General features: G+C 41.1%; 2 protein-coding genes across 2 annotated transcripts in view; one reads left to right on the top strand and one right to left on the bottom strand.

Moving 5' to 3' along the window:
• Positions 1-10,982, bottom strand: part of atp6v1h (ATPase H+ transporting V1 subunit H) — a 117,004-nt gene extending 106,022 nt beyond the window's left edge. Inside the window, exons 1-2 of the mRNA XM_060932037.1 lie at positions 10,893-10,982; positions 9,032-9,169 (exon numbers count right to left, since the gene is read on the bottom strand). Coding sequence (XP_060788020.1) covers positions 9,032-9,135 — 104 coding nt within the window. The 5' untranslated portion in view covers positions 9,136-9,169; positions 10,893-10,982. The remainder of the gene's footprint in view (positions 1-9,031; positions 9,170-10,892) is intronic.
• A 6,888-nt stretch (positions 10,983-17,870) lies between these two features.
• rgs20 (regulator of G protein signaling 20) overlaps positions 17,871-27,217 on the top strand; it is a 54,706-nt gene continuing 45,359 nt past the window's right edge. The window contains exon 1 of the mRNA XM_060922980.1: positions 17,871-18,077. Coding sequence (XP_060778963.1) covers positions 17,871-18,077 — 207 coding nt within the window. The remainder of the gene's footprint in view (positions 18,078-27,217) is intronic.

Raw genomic sequence — 27,217 nt, 5'->3', positions numbered from 1 at the left:
TCAGAATCAAGTTTATTCCCAAGTCCGTTCTCACATACAAGGAATTTGCTTTGGTGATTGGTGCTTGAACAGTTAAGACAGAAGAAATAAAGAGAGAGAGAGAGAGAGAGAGAGAGAGAGAGAGAGAGAGAGAGAGAGAGAAAAGTAGTCAGGGCTCGACATTAACTTTTAAACCCACTTGCCCTGGGCAAGTGGGTGTAAATATCCACTTGTCCCCCAATATTATCACTTGCCCCCTATTTTGCAAGCACTACTTTTTTTTTTTTAGGAAAAACCATAGAATAGTTGTGAATTGCATCATAAAATGAAGATCGCACATTGAGTTGAAATTCGGTTATTGGTTACTTTTTACATGTAACGGACAATAACAATTTTATCCAAAATAGTTTTTCCTGCCTTAGTCAATTTATTTCCATTTCACATGCATGCAGCTGTTGTAAAGTTCAGTGTGTTTGTGTAGAACTCTCTCAGACCATAGGCTCATTACTCGATAATGTAGAAATCTCATCTCATTATCTCTAGCCGCTTTATCCTGTACAGGGTCGCAGGCAAGCTGGAGCCTATCCCAGCTGACTATGGGCAAAAGGCGGGGTACACCCTGGACAAGTCGCCAGGTCATCACAGGGCTGACACATTAGGGCTGTGCCGATAGATGATGCCATCGTCCATCGACGATGGTGGCCATCCATCACGATGGAGAGCCACCATCGTGATACCACGCCCCCTCCCATCATAAACATGCATATACGGTATCATCTGGGCCTATTTAACCTAAAAAGTTAGTTTTTTGTTAGTTTAGTTAGTTAGTTTTGTTTAATATATAAATATATTATATAACAATTATATATAAATACATAATTATATAAATCATTATAAAGTAATATCCTATTACTGCTTGTTCACGTAGGCTATGGTGCAGGGATGTGCTAGTGAACATAACATGTGGTTACACAAATACAGTATGCTACTAATAATACATTTTGACTTCATTTTTTAGCCTACACTATACTTTTAATGTAAAATTTGTCATGTTGTTCAAACAAATAGCCACTATTAACGACTTCAGTCGGGAAATACTGCACCTTATCAAACGGCAGTGAAGCGCAGACTTCGGCAGAAGTCAAATAACTTTAATCTGGTAAATAGGCCTACTTTCAGACACAAAATGGTCCACTCTAAGCCATAATGTCAAACCAAAGGGAAGAATGAAGGTGATTCTGACAAATGTAAAGACAGTAAAAAAAAAAAAAACAATATTAAATCATGATTTTAAAAGCTGGTGCAATAATTCAAACACTAATAAATTGGAAAAATTAGCGCGTTCAAGTGCGCACTAAAGGCCGAAACGCATCTTCAATTGATATGGTGTAAATAAACAATGAGTAATAGCTTAAGTGTAGTTTCTTCTCATAGTTCAAATACTAGTCTTTCATTGTTAGAGCAGATTAATATCTTACTGTGATCAGTGAGTGCTCGGGGAGGTTCATTTCCACCTGCGCTTTGCGCAGCTCATTTCTCCGAAGCCAGCTGTGCGCAAACGCAGTGTTGATTGCTCGGCAAACTCCAAACGCTCAGTCTGTACTGGCCCTCTGTTGCGCAAGCGAGTTGGTTATGGCCAGGTTCAAATTGTGCCCAAAACAACTTAACCACGGCCATTTCAATTGCCTGATGGCTGTGACAATATTCGCCCCGTTGTTAGGCGATCTTTTTCTCCTCTATTTTCCATTCGGCAAGTGTCTCGCGCAATGCGTCTTCTAAATTGTCTGCTGAGTGCGTCTCTGGCATGAAACTCGTCTGCAGGCATTTGGACTGCATTGCCCACTCTCGGTCCACATAATGTACGGTAGCTGACATATAGGGCATCATGTTGCAGCTGGACCACATGTCCGTTATCAAGGCCAAATATTCCACATCACCTAGCGCTTTTTTTTTTCTTTACGTGCCAAAGCCTCGGATGAGTATCTAATGCTTTTAATAATAATAATAATATTTAATAATGTGGTATTAAAATCCCCCCGCCCACGATATGATCGTCCATCACGATGTTTGCACTGTAAACATCGTCGATGCCAATTAAGGGGACATCGCACAGCCCTATGACACATAGAGACACAACCATTCGCACTCACATTCACACCCACGGTCAATTTAGAGCCACCAGTTAACCTAACCTGCATGTCTTTGGACTGTGGGGGAAACCGGAGCACCCGGAGGAAACCCACGCGGACACGGGGAGAACATGCAAACTCCGCACAGAAAGGCCCTCGCCGGCCACGGGGCTCGAACCCCGACCTTCTTGCTGTGACGCGACAGCGCTAACCACTACACCACCGAGCCGCCCAAACATTTTTAATACTACATAGTTTTATACATGCATTCAAGAAACCACATTCTGCCTCGATTTCTCCAATTTCCATCCAATCTTCAACGCATTTTCCATCTTGGATTTTGGAAACCTGCCATCCAGCAGCTCAATAGGAATAATATTGTCAAACCTAAGCATATCATATCTGGGTCTGTCTCAGAAACTGGTCTCTCATTTGGGACATTATGGTAAAAAAAAAAAAAGCTTTCTAATTTTACTTTTTTTTTTTTTGCATTTACCTAACACTCAATGTTTCTTTTGTCATGTTTAATAAGAATAAAGATAACATCTTGCTTTATCTGGCCTCCACTGTGGGAAATTTTTTTGACTACAATTCAAATGCTTTTGTAAAATTGATTTCCATATAAAATAACTCGGGGCGGCACGGTGGTGTAGTGGTTAGCGCAGTCGCCTCACAGCAAGAAGGTCCGGGTTCGAGCCCCGTGGCCGGCGAGGGCCTTTCTGTGTGGAGTTTGCATGTTCTCCCCGTGTCCGCGTGGGTTTCCTCTGGGTGCTCCGGTTTCCCCCACAGTCCAAAGACATGCAGGTTAGGTTAACTGGTGACTCTAAATTGAGCGTAGGTGTGAATGTGAGTGTGAATGGTTGTCTGTGTCTATGTGTCAGCCCTGTGATGACCTGGCGACTTGTCCAGGGTGTACCCCGCCTCTCGCCCGTAGTCAGCTGGGATAGGCTCCAGCTTGCCTGCGACCCTGTAGGACAGGATAAAGCGGCTACAGATAATGAGATGAGATGATTATTCTGTGAGCGCACCAATCCTTAGGTGTATAAAGTTACAACTTAAAATACAATTAGTGATAACTGTAAACTTTTCAGTGGACTACAACCTTTTTAAGGGAATGCGATGTAGTCAACCGTTTATCATGTCCCAGATCAAGCCGCCATTTTTCCACAAATTTGCAGAATTTTCGCCAAATTCTGAATAGAGTATTCACATCAAAGATTTAGTTTTATCTGTATTATTTCTTTCATCATTTTATTTCAAATTAAAACCAACATCACCATTCAAAACCGTATAGTTTATTGACTGAGTATATTTAGTGGGGTACTAAGTTTCTGAGACAGACCCATATTTTACAGGCCAGATAGGAGTGTGATTGTTAGTCACAGGCAATAATTGAGAAACCCAAGAAAACAGTGGGAATTTCTAAATTGCATTTAACAGCAGTTGTGAAAAAAGTAACTGATGTATTTTTCTTAACACTTGCAAAGCTGGGCAGCAGTGCAGTGATTAACACGGTCGCTTCACAGCAAGAAGGTTCTGGGCTCGAACCTCATTACGAACAGAGGTCTTTCTGTGTGAAGTTTGTATGTTCTCCCTGTGCCTGTGTGGGTTTCCTCCAACAGTCCAAAGACGTGGATTAAATCAAGTGGCTACTCTAAACTGCCCATAGGTATGAATGTTTGTTCGTCTCCGTGTTAGCCCCGTGACAGACTGACAACCTGCCCAGGGTCCCTGGATAAGCAATATAGTGTTTCTCCCTGACGGATAATCGGTATAGATACTTGCAAAGCTGCTGCATGTATGATTTCCAGATATATACACACACAGTAGTGTGCAAAAGTCTTCGGCACATGTAAAGAAATGCTGTCGACCAAAAATGGCTTAAAAATAAATGAAATGTTTCAACATCTCATTATCTGTAGCCGCTTTATCCTGTTCTACAGGGTCGCAGGCAAGCTGGAGCCTATCCCAGCTGACTACAGGCGAAAGGCGGGGTACACCCTGGACAAGTCGCCAGGTCATCACAGGGCTGACACATAGACACAGACAACCATTCACACTCACATTCACACCTACGCTCAATTTAGAGTCACCAGTTAACCTAACCTGCATGTCTTTGGACTGTGGGGGAAACCGGAGCACCCGGAGGAAACCCACGCGGACACGGGGAGAACATGCAAACTCCACACAGAAAGGCCCTCGCCGGTCACGGGGCTCGAACCCAGACCTTCTTGCTGTGAGGCGACAGCGCTAACCACTACACCACCGTGCCGCCCCATGTTTCAACATTTAAAAAAAAATAAAATACTATAAACAGCAGTAAGCCATAATAAATGAAAGTCAATATTTGGTGTGAGACGACCCTTTGCTTTATAAAAATAGTCGTCTCAGGTACAGTGAGTGCAGTTTCATAATGAAATGAGCTGTCAGTTTTACTGAGCATCTTACAGAACCAGCCACAGTTCTTCTGAACACCATCACACTCGTGTCTTAATTTTGCACCAAAACCCAGGAGCCTTCATTATGTTTTCTTTTTTTTAATCTGAAAAGTGCGCTCTTATGTCATATGCTGCTCAGATACAAACTTTTTTTTTCAGTAACATTTAATTTCGTGCTGGAAAACGAACGTTTGGACTCTAAAATGTTTTTGTACTGACTTGATAATGTAGAAGTCAGAAAACAGAAATCTATAACAAAGCTTGTATGAAAAACAATAGGGTGCCTCAGACTTCAGCACAGGACTGTATTTCATTTTCCTGAATACAGGACAGAGAACACAGTAGTAGGCTTCTTTCTGAGTAAAACTCCTTCAAAACACAAATGAAAGTGAAGAAATGGAGCCATGATCTTTAATTAACATGCTGGTCAAGCTTTTCAGTACGCGCTGACCACGGCTCGTTCATTTATTTCACGCTGTCTGTGACTCATTTTGTCTGCCCACGACTCATTCATCCAGTTCACGCCGGTCGGGACGTCATTCATTCACTGGAGCTCGGAGATTCGCGTAGATGTTTCGCACTAAGAGCAAGTTAACATATCATGCAAATTACCTGTAATGAACCATTCGATTATTCTGAACATGCATTACCACTGTATGCAATCAAATAAAATTTATTAGCTTGACAAATAAGGTTAGTGTGCGCAAAACCACTTTCCACGTGTTGGGTTTAAAATCTGCATTTTAAACATTCAAATGAGCAAGTGGTGCCATTATAATGATTCAATAATCATTTAATGTTTATCCTCTTTCCAGCACATCATGGCCTTGCATTATTTAAACTAATGCACAACCAAAAAAAATAAATAAATAAAAAAGAAAAAAAAAAAATACATTTTATAGTCATGATCAGCTCCTGGGAATTAATGCACTCGCTTATTTTGTAGCGAGTATATTAGCTTTGAAAAGGACCAAAACACATCTCAAATCATGTTTACCAGCAAATAAATGTTGGCCTGTTCACCTCCCTTTACCAGCGATTACATCAGGACAGCTTGTGGTGTTTAAATCCAGATTGAAAACATACTTGTGTAACATTCGCTGTTCTTAGCCTTTTCACATAACTTTCATGATCTGTAGCACCACTCATAAGTTAATTTATGATTAATATTTGTAGATTGCGTCATTAACAGCCGTAGAGAAGTGATATTTTCCAAACTTGGGTAATACAGACGGCGTTGCATCACTTGATCTACTTTATGTTACAACACCAACGGGGAAAAGGGAAATCTCATCTCATTATCTCTAGCCGCTTTATCCTTCTACAGGGTCGCAGGCAAGCTGGAGTCTATCCCAGCTGACTACGGGCGAAAGGCGGGGTACACCCTGGACAAGTCGCCAGGTCATCACAGGGCTGACACATAGACACAGACAACCATTCACACTCACATTCACACCTACGCTCAATTTAGAGTCACCAGTTAACCTAACCTGCATGTCTTTGGACTGTGGGGGAAACCGGAGCACCCGGAGGAAACCCACGCGGACACGGGGAGAACATGCAAACTCCGCACAGAAAGGCCCTCGCCGGCCACGGGGCTCGAACCCAGGACCTTTTTGCTGTGAGGCGACAGCGCTAACCACTACACCACCGTGCCGCCCCACGGGGAAAACGGAAAAAAAAAAATTTGAACATGAAGCGACAAACAGCCTCGAATTAGACGACACACCGTAGTGATGTTCTGTGTGAAAACCTCACAAATAGTTGTGGGGAAAGAAAGGGAGGGGAGGGGGGAAACCTCAACAAAAACACACACACACACCACCACCACCACAACACCCTAGTTGAATTTCTCAATCACTATACTAGTGTCACCTATTTTAAAACTACATAGATTATCTGATAACTTCTTCAAAACATTCCAATCCAAAGTAAAAATCAATATAAATGAGCTACTTGCATGCGTGCGCACACACACAGTCACAAGACACTGACACCATCTTTATAAGTTAAGAAAAACCGTTTAGTTCCTGTTTTTGAGGAAAATCCAAGGGAAGTATGAAGAAATACATTCAGTAGACGTATCAGAGCTAAACTAATAAAGCAGAAACAGTAGGATTATAAATGTTAAACGCAAAAAAATAAAATAAATTTATTCTAGTGTGAATAAAAATATTCCTTCACAACTAAGCTGGAGATGTTAATTGTTAATAAGAAGGTGGTTAAATTTATATAGCGCCTTTCTCATACCCAAGGCTGCTTATATGAGTCCACCAAATAAAGGTCAGGATGTCATTCCAATGGTGTAGCAGCCACAGAACCACCAAAAGGCGCATGAAGATAAGTCCTACACCACCTGCATAGCCGCCGCCGGGCAACAGCGCGCCAAGCACAAAAGCACCACTGCACAGAGCACTGGACAACTCTGATGTTAAAGAGAGCAACAAGCTCACTGCAGTCCACAGCTAGGAGTACAGGCATCGCCACAGCAAACCGAGGCCTGGAGGGAACTGACGCCCAAAACTGGGTCCGGAGCTACACTACAACCGGCAGACAAAAGACTCAAACAAAAAACAAACTACTCAAAACACAAAAAAGAAAAAGGGAAAATAAAATAAAAAGCTGCGGTGAGAAGCAGCAGCCAGAATGCACACGGTGTACTCTCAACCGGAGATGGATGGATGGATAGAACATGGTTGAGACAACACATGAGGCAAAAGCAGTGTTGTAGTCGAGTCACTAAACCTCAAGTCCGAGTCCAGTCTCAAGTCCGAATCAAGTCGTTAAAGAAAATTTCGAGTGGAGTCTACTATTGATCCAAGTCGAGTCCGAGAACAAGACTCCACCCGCACCATTTGACAGTGGCTGCTGCTGCCTTTATGTGAAACCGGCTCTGCTGCTGTGTTGGATGAACGTTACCGCTTGACTGCCCCATTTTAGCTAACAGGCTACAGATAAAAAGCTTGTTCATCGCTCAGCAAGCCCCGCCCACTATCAACAGGGCAAATAACATGAGAGAGGGTTAACACTAGCTAGTTCATCGCTCAGCAAGCAAACCCCGCTATCAACAGAGCAATGAACACAGCGTGCCACTGACTCCTCTGGGTGGAGTCTTACCAAATGACGATTGAAGTTCGAGGTTGTCCCCGTCGTCCCCTCGATAGTTCTTCTACATATGGAATACATTGCAGTGCGGTTTTTTCCCCACTGCACAAGAAGTCTGTATAAGCAAAGTGGACGATTCTAGAGGCTTCTCTCCAGGCATTTTAGCGCCATTAACGTTAGTTTGTTCCTGAACATGATGTCTGAACAGGTGAATGTGCATTCTCTTGCACGAAATTAGTACAAAAATGAATGTAGATATAAATATTTTATGCGAAACTCCGAGTCCTGGACTTGAGTACTACAAGCCTAGGCAAAGGTGTGCTCTAATATAAGAGGCAGAAAAACAAATACACATGCAAAGGAATGATAAGACGCTTTGCCTTTTTAGGCCCTTGTTGTGGTTTTGGCTGAAGGTTAAGCCAGTATCTCACTGGGCTGTGACAGCTTGTGAACGTCATTCGCAAGAGAGTTTCAAAAGTGTCTTGAAACATTCTTCTCATGAGTTGCAAAATGTCGCTCCTTCGTCGCTGAAATTTTGAACATGTTCGAAAAATTTGTGCGACAAAATTGCTCTCAAAATAGCCCCGGCGAACCCTTCTCAAGAGAGTTTCCGTGAGACAGGAAGTGCGAGTTCTTCAGCTGGTATCTCGCTCAGCTGCGATGGCCTGCGAGTAGTTGGAGACACAACAATTGCGATAATTGAGATACGGCGGCGACTTGCAATTGCAAAGACGGCAGTTATCAGCCTGGCCCCTGTATGGACGGATAAGAACATCTGTCAACACACAAAGCTACACCTCCTCCGGTCACTGGTGTTTCCGATTGCCACCTATGGGGCCAAGTCTTGGGCGCTGAAAAAGTCTGATCGGAAGAGAATCGAAGTGTTCGAGAACTGGTCTTACCGTAGAATGTTAAGGATTAGCTGGACTGAGAAGAAATCGAACATCTACGTGAGGCAACAGATTGGAGGCAGCTGGCATCTGATGAAGTATTGTGACAAGCTGAAGTTGCGGTATTTTGGCCATGTTATCAGAGCAGAGGGAATAGTGGCCGATTTCATCACTGGCATGGTCTTCGGAACACGACGAAGAGGCCGGCAAAAGACGCGTGTGATGGACGGAGTGATGGCCTTGACCGGGATGGGGCTTTCAACTACTGCCCGCGCAGCGAAAGACAGAGAGGGCTGGAGGGATATTGTGCGACGGGCCACAGACGCTCAGCCCCCCTGAGTCATCTAGCACCACGACGACGACGATGTGAATATCAATTCAGTGAGATTCCAAGTGAAAATTGTCACTAATTCGCATACTTTATCGCAATGGTTGTGTCTCCAACTAGTCGCAGGCTGTCGCAGCCCAGTGAGATACTACCCTTACTTACTGTAAGTAGGACTGCCAGTTGACCTTGTTGGCTCGGACCTCAGCCGCCTTGGCGGCGATGATGTTGGTTGGGACAGCAGCGTCCACCGCTCCTCGGATGTCCATGTCCAAATACTGTACTTAATATTCACCTTGAACTCTAAAGAGGAGAAACAGAAGAATGACTAGACAGTCAGGGGGACTTCTTCAGCTCAATTGAGACAACACAAGAGCTCATGTACACTACCGTTCAAAAGTTTGGGGTCACTTTGAAATGTCCTTATTTTTGAAAGAAAAGCACTGTTCTTTTCAATGATCACTTTAAACTAATCAGAAATGCACTCTATACATTGCTAATGTGCTAAATGACTATTCTAGCTGCAAATGTCTGGTTTTTGGTGCAATATCTCCATAGGTGTATAGAGGCCCATTTCCAGCAACTCTCACTCCAGTGTTCTAATGGTACAATGTGTTTGCTCATTGCCTCAGAAGGCTAATGGATGATTAGAAAACCCTTGTACAATCATGTTAGCACAGCTGAAAACAGTTGAGCTCTTTAGAGAAGCTATAAAACTGACCTTCCTTTGAGCAGATTGAGTTTCTGGAGCATCACATTTGTGGGGTCGATTGGCTCGAAATGGCCAGAGAAATGTCTTGACTATATTTTCGATTCATTTTACAACTTATGGTGGTAAATAAAAGTGTGACTTTTCATGGAAAACACAAAATTGTCTGGGTGACCCCAAACTTTTGAACGGTAGTGTAGGAAATAAGTAAACCTCTGTAACCAACAAGCACCGTTCAGCTCTTAGTCTCATGGTGCGTTCATGTGCTATGGGAATTATGGTAAACACCAAACGAAAAGCACATGGAAAGCACACATGAACGCCCCCTCTTGTGGTATTTTCCACTGGGCAACTCGTAGAAAATTTTGATACACGAGTTGCCGAGATGAGATGAACTTTAACCTTTTCAACATGGCAGCGAGCGGTACAAGACTAGTTTATGAACCAAGAAAGAAGTGGTTTTCACCTACGGGAAGCTGACTCTCACCTTTTAAACGAGTCAGGTTATGTATATTATATGTATATTATAGCCGAATACAAAATATTCTGTGGCTGTCCAAAGAATGCCAACAATGATCTAGATACTGGCTACTCTCATTGTGGCTACAGCCAAATTTCCAAAAACTGCGTGGCATTCAATGTGTTAAGAAAATCTCTACTTGTCATGATCAGGAAATATTCAGCATTATTTACCTTTTGACTTTTGATAACTCATATTCCTGCTGCAGCTGATGAACAAGGCAATCTATAATTGTTTTAGCCAAATAACAGGCCTGATTCTGAATCTGGTCCACCATCTTTAATTTGTCAACAACAAAAGCATGTGAACACAACACACTGGTAAATACCACTTCCCAACTGGAAAATATCATCTTCCCATAGCACATGAACGCAGCATCAGGCCAGTCTTCATCTTCTACTCACTCTTCTAGTTTAATGCTGACTAGCTCTGCACAAATACAGGTCATTAGCAGGTGTATGCTAGCTCAATTAGTTGTTATTATATATGCACAGACACATAAAGGAGCAGTTTATGGAGTAATGCCTGTCCTGCTAGCTGACTGTAATATAAATTCGACATAAAATATAAAACAAACATTTGCTGAATGGAAAAGTCTGACTGTCAGTTTTATCCCAAAGTCAGTCAGCTAACCAGGTTAAATTAGCCGGCTGCTTAGCATTCGGTTAGCGGCTCTGTAAACCTTTACTGCGCTTTCAACCGACATTACAACCGCAACACAACACTAAAGAAGATAAATAAATAAAAATAAACAAACAGTACCCTTTTTTTTTGTTTTTTAATGTAACCAGAATTACCTGCTGCCTCAGTTGTCAAGAAGCAACAACACTTCACGAGACCTCTGTCATGTGATACTGTCACGTGCAACAAGGAAGTCAAACTTAACTCTTTCCTGGAATGGACCGACGGAAGAGATCCTGAATAATTAATGAGCCTAATAATCATAATAATAAAAGCACACACACACAGTGGTGCTTGAAAGTTAGTGAACCCTTTAGAATTTTCTATATATTTCTGCATAAATATGACCCAAAACATCATCAGATTTTCACCCAAGTCCTATAAAGAGAACCCAGTTCAACAAACCAGACAAAAATATTATACTTGGTCATTTATTTATTGAGGAAAATGATCCAATATTGCATATCTGTGAGTGGCAAAAGTATGTGAACCTTTGCTTTCAGTATCTGGTGTGACCCCCTTGTGCACCAATAACTGCAACTAAACGTTTGCGGTAACTGTTGATCAGTCCTGCACACCGGCTTGGAGGAATTTTAGCCCGTTCCTCTGTACAGAACAGCTTCAACTCTGGGATGTTGGTGGGTTTCCTCACATGAACTGCTCGCTTCAGGTCCTTCCGCAACATTTCAATTGGATTAAGGTCAGGACTTTGACTTGGCCATTCCAAAATATTCACTTAATTCTTCTTTAACAATTCTTTGGTAGAACGACTTGTGTGCTTAGGGTCATTGTCTTGCTGCATCCTTCTCTTGAGATTCAGTTCATGGACAGATGTCCTGACATTTTCCTTTAGAATTCGCTGGTATAATTCAGAATTCATTGTTTCATCAATGATGGCAAGCCGTCCTGGCCCAGATGCAGCAAAATGGGCCCAAACCATGATACTACCACCACCATGTTTCACAGATGGGATAAGGTTCTTATGCTGGAATGCAGTGTTTTCCTTTCTCCGAACATAATGCTTCTCATTTAAACCAAAAAGTTCTATTTTGGTCTCATCTGTCCACAAAACATTTTTCCAGTAGCCTTCTGGCTTGTCCATGTGATCTTTAGCAAACTGCAGACGAGCAGCAACGTTCTTTTTGGAGAGCAGTGGCTTTCTCCTTGCAACCCTGCCATGCACACCATTGTTGTTCAGTGTTCTCCTGATGGTGGACTAATGAACATTAACATTAGCCAATGTGAGAGAGGCCTTCAGTTGCTTAGAAGTTACCCTGGGGTCCTTTGTGACCTCGCCGTCTATTACACGCCTTGCTCTTGGAGTGATCTTTGTTGGTCAACCACTTCTGGGGAGGGTAACAATGGTCTTGAATTTCCTCCATTTGTACACAATCTGTCTGACTGTGGATTGGTGGAGTCCAAACTCTTTAGAGATGGATTTGTAATCTTTTCCAGCCTGATAAGCATCAACAACACTTTTTCTGAGGTCCTCAGAAATCTCCTTTGTTCAGGCCATGATACACTTCCACAAACATGTGTTGTGAAGATCAGACTTTGATAGATCCCTGTTCTTTAAATAAAGCAGGGTGCCCACTCACACCTGATTGTCATCCCATTGATTGAAAACACCTGACTCTAATTTCACCTTCAAATTAATTGCTAATCCTAGAGGTTCACATACTTTTGCAACTCACAGATATGTAATATTGGCTCATTTTCCTCAATAAATAAATGACCAAGTATAATATTTTTGTCTCATTTGCTGAATTGGGTTTTCTTTATCTACTTTTAGGACTTGTGTGAAAATCTGATGATGTTTTGGGTCATATGCTGCATTCATGTGCTATGGGAAGATGATATTTTCCAGTTGGGAAGTGGTATTTACCAGTGTGTTGTGTTCACATGCTTTTGTTGTTGACAAATTAAAGATGGTGGACCAGATTCAGAATCAGGCCTGTTATTTGGCTAAAACAATTATAGATTGCCTTGTTCATCAGCTGCAGCAGGAATATGAGTTATCAAAAGTCAAAAGGTAAATAATGCTGAATATTTCCTGATCATGACAAGTAGAGATTTTCTTAACACATTGAATGCCACGCAGTTTTTGGAAATTTGGCTGTAGCCACAATGAGAGTAGCCAGTATCTAGATCATTGTTGGCGTTCTTTGGACAGCCACAGAATATTTTGTATTCGGCTATAATATACATATAATATACATAACATGACTCGTTTAAAAGATGAGAGTCAGCTTCCCGTAGGTGAAAACCACTTCTTTCTTGGTTCATAAACTAGTCTTGTACCGCTCGCCGCCATGTTGAAAAGGTTAAAGTTCATCTCATCTCGGCAACTCGTGTATCAAAATTTTCTACGAGTTGCCCAGTGGAAAATACCACAAGAGGGGGCGTTCATGTGTGCTTTCCATGTCGGCGTTTGGTATTTACCATAATTCCCATAGCACATGAATGCACCAATATTTATGCAGAAATATAGAAAATTCTAAACAGTTCACAAACTTTCAAGCAACACTGTACCAGTAGACGTACAGGCCCTATACATGTGTGTATAAATGCGTGCATTTGTTTAATAAGCTGTTAATTGGTCCAAAAACACATACATGTATCAGCAAGATTAATAATATAAAGATAAATCCTGACAGATCATTGACATTACTCTTTAGCTTTTTCTGATGCATGTTTTTTTCATGACTTGCTAGGTCAGATTTTTTGGATATCATTTTGCGGTTCCGACCCACCAGATGTGGGTCACTTGGGAGGTCTGCAGACCATCCTCTCTCATAATACCACTCTGTATCTCAAAAAGTGCTTAGAGATAGCTGATAAATGTAGCTAATTATATTGCATTACTGACAGTATTAATACAGTACCAGTCAAAAGTTTGGACACCCCTGCTCATTCATAGGTTTTTCTGTATTTTGACTATTTTCTACATTGTAGAACAATACTGAAGACATCAAAATTATGAAATAACATCTGAAACATATATGGAATTATATGGTAAACAAAAAAGTGTTAAAAGAAATAAATATGTTTCATATTTTAGATTCTTCACAGCAGCCAGCGTTTACCTTGATGACGCTTTACACACTATCGGCATTATCTTAACCAGCTTCATGAAGTCGTCACCTGGAATGCTTTTCAATTAACAGGTGTGCCTCGTCAAAAGTTAATCAGTGCAATTTCTTGCCTTCTTAATGTGTTTGAGAACAAACAGTAAATAGTAAATAATAAAAAATACAGGAAATAGCCCTGTTCCACAACTGTAGCCATCTATATTATGTCAAGAACCAGCTAAGTAAAAAGAAATGTCAGCGTATCTGGAGTTGCAGGGAAGTGTAACAATTTAACAAAGGAAAAGAAGGGGGGCCACATTGCATAAAATTTATTTATATACCCTTTCACCTTTAAGAGGCCTCTTTCCCATGTTTACTGATAATCAACTGCCCTAATTCACTTCATAGAATCTTCAACAAGCAGCAGTGAAGCAAATCCACTCTGTTATGCTGCTTCATAGCTATGTAATGGGAGATAGTTAAGTTATGGGACATGTGGGAAGTTTATCTCAACAGCAAGTAGGCTATCGCTTCTTCTTCTTCTTCTTCTGGCTGTTTCCATTAGGAGTCACCACAGCAGATAATATAATATCCCTCCATCTCCTCATGTCCTCTGTGTCTTTTTCTGTAGCACCAACTGTCCTCATGTCCTCCTTCACTGCATTCATAAATCTCATCTTTGGTCTTCCTCTTTTCCTTCTCCCTGGCAACTCCATCTCCAGCATTCTTTTCCCAATATACCCTGGATTTCTCCTCTGTACGTGTCCAAACCATCTCAATCTCCAAGCCATCCTACATGTGCTGCCCCTCTAATATACTCATTTCTAATCCTGTCCAACTTTGTCACTCGCATTGAGAATCTCAACATCGTCAACTCTGCTACCTCCAGTTCAGCCTCCTGTCTTTTTATCAGTGCCACTGTCTCCAAACCATACAACATAGCTGGTCTTACTATAGAGGTTTTGCACCGTCATGTGACCTCCATAGCAACAGTAACTACGCTGCCATGACAGGGGGCACGCTTGTAGTGCTTCATTCAGCTGAGTTAGTTGTTATTGACTGGCATGGGAAGGTTTTGCTGGGTTTTTGGATGTGCAAATAGTTCTGAACGAAACAAAGACATCAGATTTTTTTATTTATTTACCAAATGCAATTCATCATCAGGGGAAAAATCTAGAGAGATTTCTAAATATAGAAGGGGGAAATGGGAAAAAACATTCAGCGGTACTCAGTGTTGAACGGAGAGGTCAAAAACCTTATGGTATGCTCACTTGATTTCCATAAAGATAAGAATTCAATAATAATAATAATAATAATAATAATAATAATAATAATTTCACAAAGGCAGCAAAGTGCTCTTTCTTATACAGTGAAGTGAACATGAACAACCCAGTGACTCGGCACAGCCTAACCTTCACCGAGACTTAAAAAGTGCATTTATATTTGGGGATCCTTCGGCGCGCGTTGTGCACGCTTGGGACCCAGTCATTATGGGAAACACCTGATACTGATTTGAGCGCAATTGGCACATGCATGTAAGGACAGAGAGGCTTTGTGAAGTATTATCATTATCACTGTCACATTTGTTTCTAGCCATGCTTATGATTCTGTTTTCGGTTTCATTTGTGTTTTGTTATTGTAAATATCACGCCTGCTAATAAACACTCTTCCTGCATTTAGACCCATCTCCATCACATACCTGACAGAATACTTCACAAAGTCTCTGTGAAAACAGCATCCTTATATGCGCATGCTGATTGCACTCGAAACAGCATCAGGTGTTTCCCATAATGACTGGGTCCCAAGCATGCGCACAATGTGCTCCGAAGGATCCCCGAATGTAAATGCACTTTTTAAGTCTTGGTGAAGGTTAGGCTGTGACAAGCCGCTGTGTTGATCATGTTCACTTCACTGTATAAGAAAGAGCACCTTGCTGCAATTCTGTAATTATTATTATTATTATTATTATTATTATTTGGAATTCTTACCTTTGAGGAAATGAAGTGAGCATACCATAGGGTTTTTGACCTCTTCATTTTACACCGAGTCCCGCTGAATGTTTTTTTTTTCAATTTCCCTTCTATATTTAGAAATCCCTCTATTTTTTCCCCCTGATGATGCATTACTTTTAGTAAATTTAAAAAAATCTGATGTCTTTGTTTCATTCAGAACGATTTGCACATCCAAAAATGCCGCAAAACCTTCCCATACTGATCAATAACAATAAACTCGGCTGAATGACACACTACAAGCATGCCCCCGTCATGGCGACATAGTTATCGTTGCTATGGGGGTCACGTGACGGTGCAAAGCCTCTATTGTCTTGTACACTTTCCCTTTAATTCTTGATGGTATACTTCTGTCACAAATCACTCCTGACCCTCTCTTCCATCCATTCCAACCTGCTTATACTCTCTTCTTCACTTCGCTTCTGCACTCGCCATTACTTTGTACACTTGACCCCAGATATTTGAACTCAAATGCTTTGACTACCTCTATTCCTTGCAGCTGTACCATTCCACTGTTTTCACCCTCATTCACGCACATGTACTCCATCTTGCTCCTAGGCCATTGATAACAGTAGAAAAAAAAGAGCTATCTGTTATCAACTTACCTGAGTACTGGATCATGCCAGAACAGGGACCAGCACCTCTCAGATTTGAAGAGTTATTATTTATGTAGATCAGTCACCTCTGTAGCTTTTTTCTTTTAATAAAATTTAAAACTAAATATGGTAATAAAAATAAAATTATAGTCATGAACTACCTTCCATACAAAATACAACTAAGTTAGATGACTGTGTTGTGGAGTAATTTATCTAATCAGCATAATTGGACATGCTTAGAAAGTCTCTTTTTTCACTGATATTGAAATTTGTGTGACTCAGAAGTAAAATGAGTAATTTTAGCTATCTTTCACCTCGAGTGACATTCAACAGTGTCGCAAAGCAGTAATTCAGTGACCACAAAAGAAAAATCACATGATTAAAATGTAATTACATTTGGCAGACACTCTGTGTTGAATGGATATTTTAATGAATAGTATTTGACTCTCTGTGACTCAAGTGAACATAGAATATTTCTGTCGTAGAAGAAGTTTAGGGGACGTAGCTGCTCCGAAAAAAATTATCAGCTTCTTGAAAAAGCAGAGACAAGCAAATAAAAAGACAGGATGAAGTGGCAACCTGCTGCGTCTGAAATCATAAGTAGGCCTTCCCAGCATTTCTAGTTGTTAGGTCCAAAAGCCTAAATCTGATTCTGCTTTTGAATGATGGTGGACATATCGTATTTAATGTCAGAAAGACAACATGTAAATACAAGCACGCAAACCCACAACCACATTCTATTTTCTCATCTCATCATCTCTAGCCGCTTCATCCTGTTCTACAGGGTCGCAGGCAAGCTGGAGCCTATCCCAGCTGACTACGGGCGAAAGGCGGGGTACACCCTGGACAAGTCGCCAGGTCATCACAGGGCTGGCACATAGACACAGACAACCATTCACACTCACATTCACACCTACGGTCAATTTAGAGTCGCCAGTTAACCTAACCTGCATGTCTTTGGACTGTGGGGGAAACCGGAGCACCCGGAGGAAACCCACGCGGACACGGGGAGAACATGCAAACTCCACATAGAAAGGCCCTCGCCGGCCCCGGGGCTCGAACCCAGGACCTTCTTGCTGTGAGGCGACAGCGCTAACCACTACACCACCGTGCCGCCACATTCTATTTTAATCTATCCTAATCCTGTGACATGCACTAAACCACAGTGGGACGGTTTAATGAGTGTGATCATAATCCCCTTTTGCCCTCTTCGCGAAGGGTGTACTTACTGTTTTGCTTTTAGTTCCTTGGCATGACTGTCTCAGGATTTTCTTTTGTTTGACAGGGACTTCTCTCTCTCTCTCTCTCTCTCTCTCTCTCATATATAACACTGCAAATGATAGTGTGCTTTATGGAAAGATTTTTTTCTTTTAAACTGTGACATCTTTCTGGCAACATGGAAAGAAGCTAAACAGAGAATGCCACATGATGGGATTGTCAGAAAATGGGAAGTAGCTTCTGTGGTGTGCTGTATCAACCACGCTCCCTCCTTAATGTGTAGGCGGTTACAGTGGCTGCTCTCGGCCTCTCAGAATAGAGAGAGTTATCAAGCGCCAAGAAGCTTGGAAAATGACACTGAATATGGGAATAAAGGAAGCAGATCTGAGATTCCTATATCCTATCAGGTAAGAGAACATTACCCAGGATTTGTGATAATAATGAATAATGAACTGGGTGGCATGGTGGTGTAGTGGTTAGCGCTGTCGCCTCACAGCAAGAAGGTCCGGGTTCGAGGCCCGTGGCCGGCGAGGGCCTTTCTGTGTGGAGTTTGCATGTTCTCCCCGTGTCCGCGTGGGTTTCCTCCGGGTGCTCCGGTTTCCCCCACAGTCCAAAGACATGCAGGTTAGGTTAACTGGTGACTCTAAATTGACCGTAGGTGTGAATGGGAGTGTGAATGGTTGTCTGTGTCTATGTGTCAGCCCTGTGATGACCTGGCGACTTGTCCAGGGTGTACCCCGCCTTTCGCCCGTAGTCAGCTGGGATAGGCTCCAGCTTGCCTGCGACCCTGTAGAACAGGATAAAGCGGCTGGAGATAATGAGAGATGAGATTAGAAATATAATTTAAAGTACATTTTCATTCATATTTATTTATTTCATTTATTATTTGGGTCATTATGCCAAGTTACATTTTCCTTAAGGAAAGTAATTTAATAATATATTGTAATAACACTCACGTGCTCCAGTCACAATAGGAAAGAAGGTGTGATATCAGCTTTATGTGTGAAAGTTGCTTCTACCTCTTTTATTTGTTAAAACACACACACACACACACACACACACACACACACACACACACACACACACACACACACACTACTGTGCAAAAGTCTTAGGCACCCTATTTTTTTTTATACAAACTTTATCGATTTCTATTTTATGACTGCTACATTATCGAATCAGTACATTTTAGAGTCTAAACATTCGTTTTCCAGCACGAAATTAAATGTTACAGGAAAAAACAATGTTTGTATCTGAGCAGCATATTACACAAGAGACCACATTTCAGATTAAAAAAGAAAAATAATGAAGGCTACTTGGTTTTGGTGCAAAATTAAGAAGTGAGTGTGACAAAGTGTCCAGAAGAACTGTGGCTGGTTCTGTAAGTTGCTCAGTAAAACCTACAGCTCATTTCCTTATAAAACTGCACTCACTGTACCGGAGACGACTATTTTTTTAAGCAAAGGGTCATCTCACACCAAATGTTGACTTTGTTTCATTTATTATGGCTTACTGCTGTTTATAGTATTTTTTTTAATGTCGAAATATTTCATTTCATAATTTTTAAGCCATTTTTGGTCGACAGCATTTCGTTACATGCGCCTAAGACTTTTGCACACTACTGTGTGTACACACACAGTGTCTTGCAAAAGTATTCATCCCCCTTGGTGTTTGTCCTGTTTTGTTGCATTACAAGCTGGAATTAAAATGGATGTTTGGGGGGTTAGCACCATTTGATTGACACAACATGCCTACAACTTTAAAGGTGAAAATTGTTGTTTTATTGTGACACAAACAATAATTAAGATGAAAAAACACAGAAATCTGGAGTGTGCATAAGTATTCACCCCCTTTCGTATGAAACCCCTAAATAAGAGCTGCTCCAACCAATTCACTTCATAAGTCACATAATTAGTTGATTGAGATCCACCTGTGTGCAATCAAAGTGTCACATGATCTGTCACATGATGTGTGTATAAATCAACCTGTTCTGGAAGGACCCTGATTCTGCTACACTACTAAGCAAGCAACATGAAAACCAAGGAGCCTCCAAACAGGTCAGAGACAAAGTTGTGGAGAAGTATAGATCAGGGTTGGGTCATAAAAAAAAATCTCAAACTTTGAATATCCCAGGGAGCGCCATTAAATCCATTATAACAAAATGGAAAGAATATGGCACCACTACAAACCTGACAAGAGAAGGCTGCCCACTAAAACTCACAGCCCGGGCAAGGAGGGCATTAATCAGAGATGCAACAAAGACACCAAAGACAACACTGAAGGAGCTACAAAGATCCACAGCAGAGATGGGAGTATCTGTCCATAGGACCACTTTAAGCCATACACTCCACAGAGCGGGGCTTTATGGAAGAGTGGCCAGAAAAAAGTCATTGCTGAAGAAAACACTTTTGGAGTTTGCCCAACAGCATGTGGCAGACTCCCCAAACACATGGAAGAAGATTCTCTGGTCAAATGAGAATAAAACTGATCGTTTTGGCCATCATGGGAAATGCCATGTGTGGCACAAACCCAACACCCTGAGAACACCATTCCGACAGTGAAGCATGGTGGTGGCAGCATCATGCTGTGGGGATGTTTTTCATCTGCAGGGACAGGAAAGCTGGTCAGGACTGAAGGAAAGATGGATGGCACTAAATACAGGGCAATTCTGGAGGAAAACATGTTTGAGCTAGGCAGAGGTTTGAGACTGGGATGAAGGTTCATGTTCCAGCAGGACAATGACCCTAAACATACTGCTAAAGCTATATTGGAGTGGTTTAAAGGGAAACATTTAAATGTCTTGGAATGGCCTAATCAAAGCCCAGACCTCAATCCAATTGAGAATCTGTGGCATAACTTGAAGATTGCGGTACACTGACACAACCCATCTAACTTGAAGGAGTTGGAGCAGTTTTGCCTTGAGGAATGGACAAAAATCCCAGTGGATAGATGTGCTAAGCGAAGAGAGACATACCCCAAGAGACTTGCAGCTGTAATTGCAGCAAAAGGTGGCTCTGCAAAGTATTGACTTTTTTTTTTTTGTGTGTGTGTGTGTGTGTGTGTGTTGTGGGGGATACCTATGCACACTCCAGATTTCTGTTTTTTTATCTTAATTATTGTTTGTGTCATAATAACACAATTTTCACCTTTAAAGTGGTAGACATGTTGTGTAAATCAAATGGTGCTAACCCTCCAAAAATCCATTTTAATTCCAGCTTGTAATGTGACAAAACAGTACAAACACCGAGAGAGATGAATGCTTTTGCAAGAGAATATATATATATATATATATATATATATATATATATATATATATATATATATATGGGTGGCACGGTGGTGTAGTGGTTAGCGCTGTTGCCTCACAGCAAGAAGGTCCTGGGTTCGAGCCCTGGGGCCGGCGAGGGCCTTTCTGTGCGGAGTTTGCATGTTCTCCCCGTGTCCACGTGGGTTTCCTCCGGGTGCTCCGGTTTCCCCCACAGTCCAAAGACATGCAGGTTAGGTTAACTGGTGACTCTAAATTGACCGTAGGTGTGAGTGTGAATGGTTGTCTGTGTCTATGTGTCGGCCCTGTGATGACCTGGCGACTTGTCCAGGGTGTACCCCGCCTTGCGCCCGTAGTCAGCTGGGATAGGCTCCAGCTTGCCTGCGACCCTGTAGAAGGATAAAGCGGCTAGAGATAATGAGATGATATATATATATATATATATATATATATATACAGTGGCACTTGAAAGTTTGTGAACCCTTTAGAATTTTCTATATTTCTGCATAAATATGACCTAAAACATCATCAGATTTTCACACAAGTCCTAAAAGTAGATAAAGAGAACCCAGTTAAACAAATGAGATAAAAATATTATACTTGTTCATTTATTTATTGAGAAAAATGATCCAATATTACATATCTGTGAGTGGCAAAAGTATGTGAACCTCTAGGATTAGCAGTTAATTTGAAGGTGAAATTCGAGTCAGGTGTTTTCAATCAATGGGATGACAATCAGGTGTGAGTGGGCATCCTTGTTTTATTTAAAGAACAGAGATCTATCAAAGTCTGATCTTCACAACACATGTTTGGGGAAGTGTATCATGGCACGAACAAAAGAGATTTCTGAGGACCTCAGAAAAAGCGTTGTTGATGCTCATCAGGCTGGAAAAGGTTACAAAACCATCTCTAAAGAGTTTGGACTCCACCAATCCACAATCAGACAGATTGTGTACAAATGGAGGAAATTCAAGACCATTGTTACCCTCCCCAGGAGTGGTTGACCAACAAAGATCACTCCAAGAGCAAGGCGTGTAATAGTTGGCAAGGTCACAAAGGACCGCACGGTAACTTCTAAGCAACTGAAGGCCTCTCTCACATTGGCTAATGTTAATGTTCATGAGTCCACCATCAGGAGAACACTGAACAACAATGGTGTGCATGGCAGGGTTGCAAGGAGAAATCCAGTGCTCTCCAAAAAGAACATTGCTGCTCATCTGGTTTGCTAAAGATCACATGGACAAGGCAGAAGGCTATTGGAAAAATGTTTTGTGGATGGATGAGACCAAACTAGAACTTTTTGGTTTAAATGAGGAGTGTTATGTTTGGAGAAAGGAAAACACTGCATTCCAGCATAAGAACCTTATCCCATCTGTGAAACATGGTGGTGGGAGTAACATGGTTTGGGCCTGTTTTGCTGCATCTGGGCCAGGGCGGCTTACCATCATTGATGGATGAATTCTGAATTATACCAGCAAATTCTAAAGGAAAATGTCAGGACATCTGTCCATGAACTGAATCTCAAGAGAAGGTGGGTCATGCGGCTAGACAATGACCCTAAACACACAAGTCATTCTACCAAAAATGGTTAAAGAAGAATAAAGGTAATGTTTTGGAATGGCCAAGTCAAAGTCCTGACCTTAATCCAATCGAAATGTTGTGGAAGGACCTGAAGCGAGCAGTTCATGTGAGGAAACCCACCAACATCCCAGAGTTGAAGCTGTTCTGTACGGAGGAATGGGCTAAAATTCCTCCAAGCCGGTGTGCAGGACTGATCAACAGTTACCAGAAATGTGTAGTTGCAATTATTGCTGTACAAGGGGGTCACACCAGATATTGAAAGCAAAGGTTCACATACTTTTGCCACTCACAGATATGTAATATTGGATCATTTTCCTCAATAAATAAATGACCAAGTATAATATTTTTGTCTCATTTGTTTAACTGGGTTCTCTGTATCTACTTTTAGGCCTTGTGTGAAAATCTGATGATGTTTTAGGTCATATTTATGCAGAAATATAGAAAATTCTAAAGGGTTCACAAACTTTCAAGCACCACTGTATACACACACACACACACACACACACACACACACACACAGCAGGTATAAGGAAAACAATTTAAAGTAGGCACAGATAATTGTGCTCACTAGTTGATTAGTTGATTACTGCTAGAATAGCCACAGCTTTGTTTCTTTTTGTTTCTTTTTCATCATCTATAGAAGTAATTAAGTTCATGAAATAAGTGGTGCACAGCAGGTTCCAAGTTGTGGTCTGTGGTTTCAATTCACTGCACATTAAAACAAGCTCATTATATTTTGTTATTGATTAACCATTCAACAGATTCATTTGTACTTTACATATTTATAAACAACACAGATTATAAAGAAATTAGAACTTTATTTCCTGTGGCAATACAATGCTACCATATTATTTCTAGTTAATAATAAAAGCGACATAGATAGGCTCCAGCTTGCCTGCGACCCTGTAGAACAGGATAAAGCGGCTAGACATAATGAGATGAGATTAGATGAGATAAAAGCGACATAATTTTCATATCATCCTGATAAAATAGTGGTTATTGAAAAGGGTGTTGAAATGAGTGAAGACTCCCTCTAACTGTTCCCATATCATATTTGAATTTAACACAACAGTACAGTGGTATGCAAAAGTTTGGGCACCCCTGGTCAAAATTGCTGTTACTGTGAACAGTTAAGCAAGTTGAAGATGAAATGATCTCCAAAAGGCATAAAGTTAAAGATGACTCATTCCCTTTATATTTTAAGCAAAAACAATTTTTTTCTTCTTTTACATTTTCAAAATGACAAAAAAGGAAAAAATCCCAAAGCAAAAGTTTGGGCACCCTGCATGGTTAGTACCTAGTAACACCCCCTTTGGCAAGTATCACAGCTTGTAAACACTTTTTGTAGCCAGCTAATAATCTTTCAGTTCTTACCTGGGGGATTTTCACACATTTGTCCTTGCAAAAGGCTTCTAGTTCTACAAGTTTCTTGGGCTGTCTTGCACGCACTGCTCTTTTGAGATCTATCCACAGATTTTCAATGATCTTTAGGTCAGGGGACTGTGAGGGCCAGGGCAAAACCTTCAGCTTGGGCCTCTTGAGGTATTCCATTGTAGATTTTGAGGTGTGTTTTGAATCATCGTCTTATTGTAGGACCCATCCTCTTTTTAACTTCAGCTTTTTTACAGATGGTGTGATGTTTGCTTCCAGAATTTGCTGGTATGTATTCGAATCCATGCTTCCCTCGACCAGTGAAATGTGCCCTGTGCCACTGGCTGCAACACAACCCCAAAGCATGATCGATCCACACCCATGCTTCAGAGTTGGAGAGGTGGTCTTTTCCTGGAATTTGGCACCCTTTTTTCTCCAAACATACCTTTGCACATAGTGGCCAAAAAGTTCTATTTTGATTTCATCAGTCCACAGGACTTGTTTCCAAAATGCATCAGGCTTATTTAGATGTTCATTTGCAAACTTCAGACGCTGAATTTTGTGGCTAGGATGCAGGAACGGTTTTCTTCTGATGACTCTCCCATAAAAGTTATAGTTGTTCAGGTGTTGCTGCATAGTAGAACAGTGCACCACCACTCCAGGGTCTGCTAAATCTTTCTGAAGGTCTTTTGCAGTCAAACAGGGGTTTTTATTTGCCTTTCTAGCAATCCAATGAGCAGTTCTTTCAGAAAGTTTTCTTCATCTTCCAGACCTCGCCTTGATTTCCACTGTTTCTGTTAACTGCCATTTCTTAATAACATTACAATCTGAGGAAACAGCTACCTGAAAACACTTTGCTACGTTCTTGTAGCCTTCTCCTGCTTTGTGAGCATCAATTATTTTATTATTCAGAATGCGAGGGAGTTGCTTAGAGGAGCCCATGGCTGTTGATTTTAGTGACAAGTTTGAGGAGTCAGAGAATTTATACAGCTTTGAAATCTGCATCATCTGACCTTTCCTAATGAAGAATTTGAACAAGCCACAGCTCAGTAAACTAATTAAGGTCTGGAACCTTGGTAAAAGTTACCTGAGAACTCAAATGTATTGGGGCGCCCAAACTTTCGCATGGTGTTCCTTTTCTTTTTTCACTCTCCAATTGTACAGAACAAAAATAATACACAAATCTTCCATAAAATGCTGAAAAGAAATGTCTCGTCTTTACCTTTATGCCTTTTGGTGATCAGTTCATCTTCTGCTCACTTAACTATTCACAGTAACAGACGTTTTCAGTAAGGGTGCCCAAACTTTTGCATGCCACTGTACATGAACATAGCAAAACTGTGGCTCACAAAATAAGGAATGCATAATGGCATTTAACTGTAATAAAACAAATGTGTATATTTTATTAACATGAATGTCAACACAAGAGTCGTGCACAACCTTGGTTGTAAATTTAACTCAATAACAGTAGTAAGAAGAATGAAGCCTGTGCTATTCAGTCTTGTCAAATAATGTGAGCAGGTCTGAAATAAATAGGAATGAAAATAATATACTGAATGCCATTTACTTCATGAGGGTAATCAAATATTCAGTGTTAATCCATTTAATGATCATTTGTCATTTTGAAACGTATTCCAATGGCAATCAGCCTTGAAACAGAGAACCAACAGACTTGAGGGTCAAAGCTGTGTCATTGTGCCCTCAGGAAAAATGGTTTATGGTTATTTCGCACAAAAGTCTTTTAGCACAAATCTAAAGTCTCTTAGCACAACTCTAAGTTCTTTAGCACAAGATCCAAGAACACTTAATCTGAATACTTACTGAACATGTTTAAAAGTGTTTGATGGATTTTTTAATGAAAGTTGCTGAGATTCCGATCGAAAACGAGTGATTGTATTTCCACACTCTGCCATCTTGAAACCGCTATATATGATGTAGCCTGTATGTTAGTCACAATCCTCCCTCCAAATTATTTAACACAGCAAGTCCCCTGACACAGTACACTGCTACAGCCAAATTCTAGGTTTGTTTTGTCTTTATTAAAGTGCTAAGCTTAAATTATATCATATTTATTATTTACAATTTGCTAAAGAGTAATTACTGACAGTCAGTTGAATTTGTGATATGATCAGAAGTGACTGAAGTTATCTATGAAGGTGCCCACAATTCAAGGTTTGTTATGGTTTAACTACAAATATCCAAAGACACCATTCATTCATTCATTCATTATCTCTAGCCGCTTTATCCTTCTACAGGGTCGCAGGCAAGCTGGAGCCTATCCCAGCTGACTACGGGCGAAAGGCGGGGTACACCCTGGACAAGTCGCCAGGTCATCACAGGGCTGACACATAGACAGACAACCATTCACACTCACATTCACGGTCAATTTAGAGTCACCAGTTAACCTAACCTGCATGTCTTTGGACTGTGGGGGAAACCGGAGCACCCGGAGGAAACCCACGCAGACACGGGGAGAACATGCAAACTCCGCACAGAAAGGCCCTCGCCGGCCCCGGGGCTCGAACCCAGGACCTTCTTGCTGTGAGGCGACAGCGCTAACCACTACACCGCCGTGCCGCCCTCCAAAGACACCAAAGAATCGGATTTTCAGTCCACATTTCAGGGATCAACAACTGATCCTTAACATGCACAACAGCAGAAATTCCCTAAGCAATCATAATAAACCCCTTCCGATATCAAGATAAATATATATTTTTTTTTTCGATTATTGTGACCATAATCCAGAGTTGTACTCAAGAACAGTTGTGCTAAGACTTTAGATTTGTGCTAAAAGACTTTTGTGCTAAATTACCGGATACCGGGAAAAACACTCCAGGGATGTAATCCCACCTTCACCCCTTGTCTTCTCTTGTAGTTTTGAAAGTAAAATATATTCCCATGGATTTATTTTTATAACAGCAAATTATATTTTTATTAGCTACATTTTAGAAAGGATGCACAGAGAAATTATTCAACTTTACATGTGCAAATGGATGAGAGATGAGAGTTGACCTGGGAAGGAAGCCCCAGTTCCCAGATGTTGTACTGTCCACTACCCAGGTCATCTGAAAGGGAAGAAAATCATTTTAGTGGAGCTAATCATACAATGGGAAGAAGGCTGTGAGGAGTGTGCAGCATGAAATACTAGCAAATACCAACAGCTGGTCAATGATTGTAAGGACAAATGGTGGCAGACTTGTTTTTTTCCCAGTGGAGGTGGGCTGCTGGGGATTTCTATGTACTCTGAATATCACAAAACCAGCAATCAAAATAAATCTAAAAGTGTTATCTAATCTACAACAAATTATTTATTTGTCCCTGTCCCTTAAG

This window comes from Neoarius graeffei, chromosome 1 (genome assembly GCF_027579695.1).
Source record: "Neoarius graeffei isolate fNeoGra1 chromosome 1, fNeoGra1.pri, whole genome shotgun sequence".
Classification (NCBI taxonomy): Eukaryota; Metazoa; Chordata; class Actinopteri; order Siluriformes; family Ariidae; genus Neoarius; species Neoarius graeffei.
This window is presented reverse-complemented; position numbering and strand designations above follow the sequence as displayed.